This window comes from Nicotiana attenuata, chromosome 3, assembly GCF_001879085.1.
Source record: "Nicotiana attenuata strain UT chromosome 3, NIATTr2, whole genome shotgun sequence".
Taxonomy (NCBI): Eukaryota; Viridiplantae; Streptophyta; class Magnoliopsida; order Solanales; family Solanaceae; genus Nicotiana; species Nicotiana attenuata.
Window position 1 is genome coordinate 9620981 of NC_031991.1, and position 3330 is coordinate 9624310.

A 3330-nucleotide genomic window follows, 5' to 3' on the forward strand; every position below is an offset into this window, starting at 1 on the left:
GGATGGAATGTTAAAGCTGAAATATAAAGAAAAAGAAGAAGAAGAAGAGGAAGAGGAAGAGGAAGAAGAAGAGGAAAGAAAGCAAGCAAGAAAGAAAGAAAGAATGGGGCATGTTCGGGTAGATAGCATAAAAAGGCAGCGAAGCGTTATTTTTCCTTGCCATTAGGTCATTTCTTTCATAAGCCCAACAACTTATCCAGTATAGTAGCCCAATATAATCAAATATAGCAAAAATTCGCACTTCGTATCCCCAAAGGGATTGACCTTGGCGAAATGTCCCATTTTTTTACGGTTTTCGTAAAATGTCCCTCGTTTTACTTGAATACCATAGTTCTTTAATTGTTAAAGCTGAAATTCTTATTTAGTGATGGAAAATAGAAGTTTCTGATCATTTATTGTTAAAATCATTTGAATGTTGATAACTTCTATTTAAGTTTTTAGGTCAAATATAGATTTTAGTGATGTACTATAAAAATTCTCAAAACTCTATTGTTAGACCTTAAAAAGCATTGAAGAAGACAAATTTGGTCTTTTGGATTTGAAGTTATTTGACTAAATTGGTGATCTAGGATTAGTTATATTGGTATTTGGAAGCTTTGTTTCATATTTGAGATCATTTGGAACAGATTTGGGGTGGTTTGATCGAAATTAAAGTGGCAAATTTAAAGAACACTTTGTTAAAATAACCCATAATTGCTATGCTAATTTGGTAGGCTTCGATGAAAAACTTAAAAGATATATAGAGAAAATTAGCTTCAACCCTACTAATCCAGTAGAGATTCCTGAACAACAGAAGTATGACTATCATGTAGTTTTTGATGAACAACTTAACAGATAGGTAAAGTAATAATAGCATCAACTCTATCGATTGATAGAGTACTCCTAAAGAGTAAAAATATGACAATTCGGTAGATTTCGACAAATAATTTAATACGACAAAGAAACCCCCCGAAGAACTTGTGCGAACCTTGGGTCACTTTTTTAAATACCGCTAATTTTAGGAACATTTCGCTAATACCACCCCAAAAAAGTGCCTTTTGTATCAATCATCCCAAATATAGTCCAGAACAAGCAAAAGCCCACATTCCCTGTCCGGGTCCAAACCCATACAAACCCTAGCTGCAACACACATTTATACATATCGTGTAGTGTCTCGTCAGTTTCTTCCTTTCCCTTCACAGAAACACACACAAGAGCACTCCGCAGAGGAAAATGCCGGCCGGCCATGGATTAAGGTCTCGGACGAGGGATTCATTCTCTCGTGCCTTCAGAAAGAAGGGAGTAATCCCTCTTTCCACCTACCTCAGGATCTTCAAAGTCGGTGACTATGTTGATGTCAAAGTGAACGGCGCCGTTCACAAGGGCATGCCCCACAAGTTCTACCATGGCCGTACTGGACGCGTCTGGAACGTCACCAAGCGCGCTGTTGGTGTCGAAGTCAACAAACAGGTCATCCTTACATAATTGGTTTAAGCAAATTTTATATGCTGATGCCCTCTATATGTTTGTTTATTTGCTCTTTTTCGGTCTTTATTTTATTGTAAGATCTGGGTTCTTACTCATTTGGGAATTTTGAAAATGTTATTTCTTTGTGTGTGTTGTTTATATGGATAATAAGAAGTGGTGAAGTTAATTTGATTTTCTTGGTTGGAAATATAGTTATATAGTATATATTTTGATCCTCTTGAACCAGAGGAACTAATTAGAGATTAACAATTTGTAGAGACCTTATCTCAAATAGTATCAGCTCAATGATAATAAATACCATAGCTAAGAAAAAATACTGGATAGCCGCTTCGTAACGGCTTCCAGCGGCTCTCTAGGGCTTCGATGTACTAGTACCTATCACCAAAACATCGTGAAGGATTCAGTGAACGTCTTGAAACTTAGTAACACAAGACAATTCACTGAATGGTGTATTCAGAACAATCATATTGATTCTGCTATTCCAGCTTAATCCTTCGGAATCTCCATTTCCCGTGAACAGTTTATATAGGACTGTTTGGTGACCTTGACTTCTAGATAAATGTTGTCTCCAAGGGAAATGTATCCACCAAAATGGAGAATGTGACATCCCGCCCCTTCACCTACGGACGCAATCATTTGTCTTTACAAAGATCCCAAGTCTTCTTCAACCCCTTTTATACGTAACCAAACACTAGAAAACATTTTCCTCCATAACATGACACTCTGTTTTCATTTATTCAGGTGATGATGCAAAATGAATACAACTATCTTTTCAATTCATCGACTGATATATTTTTGCCAAAAAAGGACTAGTGAATGATAGATGTGTTTTATTCCTTTGGTTCACCGACTCTTTTGTGCTGCATTTAATGTGATTGCTTATTGTGGACTTCAGGTTCGTAACAAAATCCTCCGAAAGAGGATCCATGTGAGGATTGAGCATGTTCAACTTTCCCGGTGCACTGAAGAAGTCAAGGAAAGAATCAAGAAGAACGATCAGCTAAAGGCCGAGGCTAAGGCGAGGGGTGAGGTCATCAGCACAAAGAGGCAACCTCAAGGACCCAAACCAGGGTTCATGGTTGAAGGTGCTACTTTGGAAACTGTTACTCCCATACCATATGACGTGGTCAACGATTTGAAGGGAGGCTATTGATTTTACTTTGTTTCTGAGCTTGTTTTTTTCTCCCTATGTGCTGTTATGAAGTTGAGACTACTAGTTCTTCTCGGCATCAGTTGCAAATTTGCATTTTAGTTCCAAATTTTGTTTACAATGTTAGTAGTTATGGTGGTGAAGAATATCTATTTACTGCCTAATTTTTTTCTTTTTCGAGGTTGTATTTTTGCGAACGTTTAAATTAGTCGGTCCAGTTAATGGTTCCATGGTTCTCTATTTTATGTTTCTATTACATTTTAGTTGTCCAGCCTAAGAATTTGGTTGGAAGGATTAGATAAAACAATCCCAGCATAAAATCCTGCTTAAGATAGTGCTATGGTGCTATGCTTGATTTAGAGAGATTCGAACGATAAGATATTTATTAGTAACACGGGTATTATAGTTTTTAGTGATAAAAGTGTTCTCAAAGTAATTTAACATATCAATTCCTTAGTAATTATGTTTGAAAATAATGTAAAGTATACTGGCGATGCTATAATTCACAACTGTATATATGTGAATAAAATTCACACAGAGTAAATATTGTGCCTTAGCTCTAACACAAAATACTTTCAAGTCTAGTCACTACACAATTCAAAAGAATATGCCTTGAGCAATGAAGCATAGAGTAATCTTATGATGGAATATGTACTAATGACAATATTAACGGGCATTAGCCCTACCCTTGTTTAATATAAGTACATTTCATG

General features: G+C 36.3%; 1 protein-coding gene across 1 annotated transcript; it reads left to right on the top strand.

Annotated features, from left to right (window-relative positions):
- On the top strand, positions 1075–2857 carry LOC109223287 (60S ribosomal protein L21-1). The gene is made up of 2 exons (XM_019387540.1): positions 1075–1449; positions 2363–2857. The coding sequence occupies exons 1-2, from the start codon at positions 1213–1215 to the stop codon at positions 2618–2620; spliced, it is 495 nt and encodes a 164-aa protein (XP_019243085.1). The 5' UTR covers positions 1075–1212; the 3' UTR covers positions 2621–2857.

What these genes read in the sequence shown, in the direction of transcription:
- LOC109223287 (XM_019387540.1), top strand. Translation starts at nt 1,213, where the DNA reads ATGCCGGCCGGCCATGGATTAAGGTCTCGGACGAGGGATTCATTCTCT. An exon ending in GTGTCGAAGTCAACAAACAG is followed by an intron (nt 1,450 to 2,362) that starts GTCATCCTTACA and finishes TGTGGACTTCAG; the next exon opens with GTTCGTAACAAAATCCTCCG.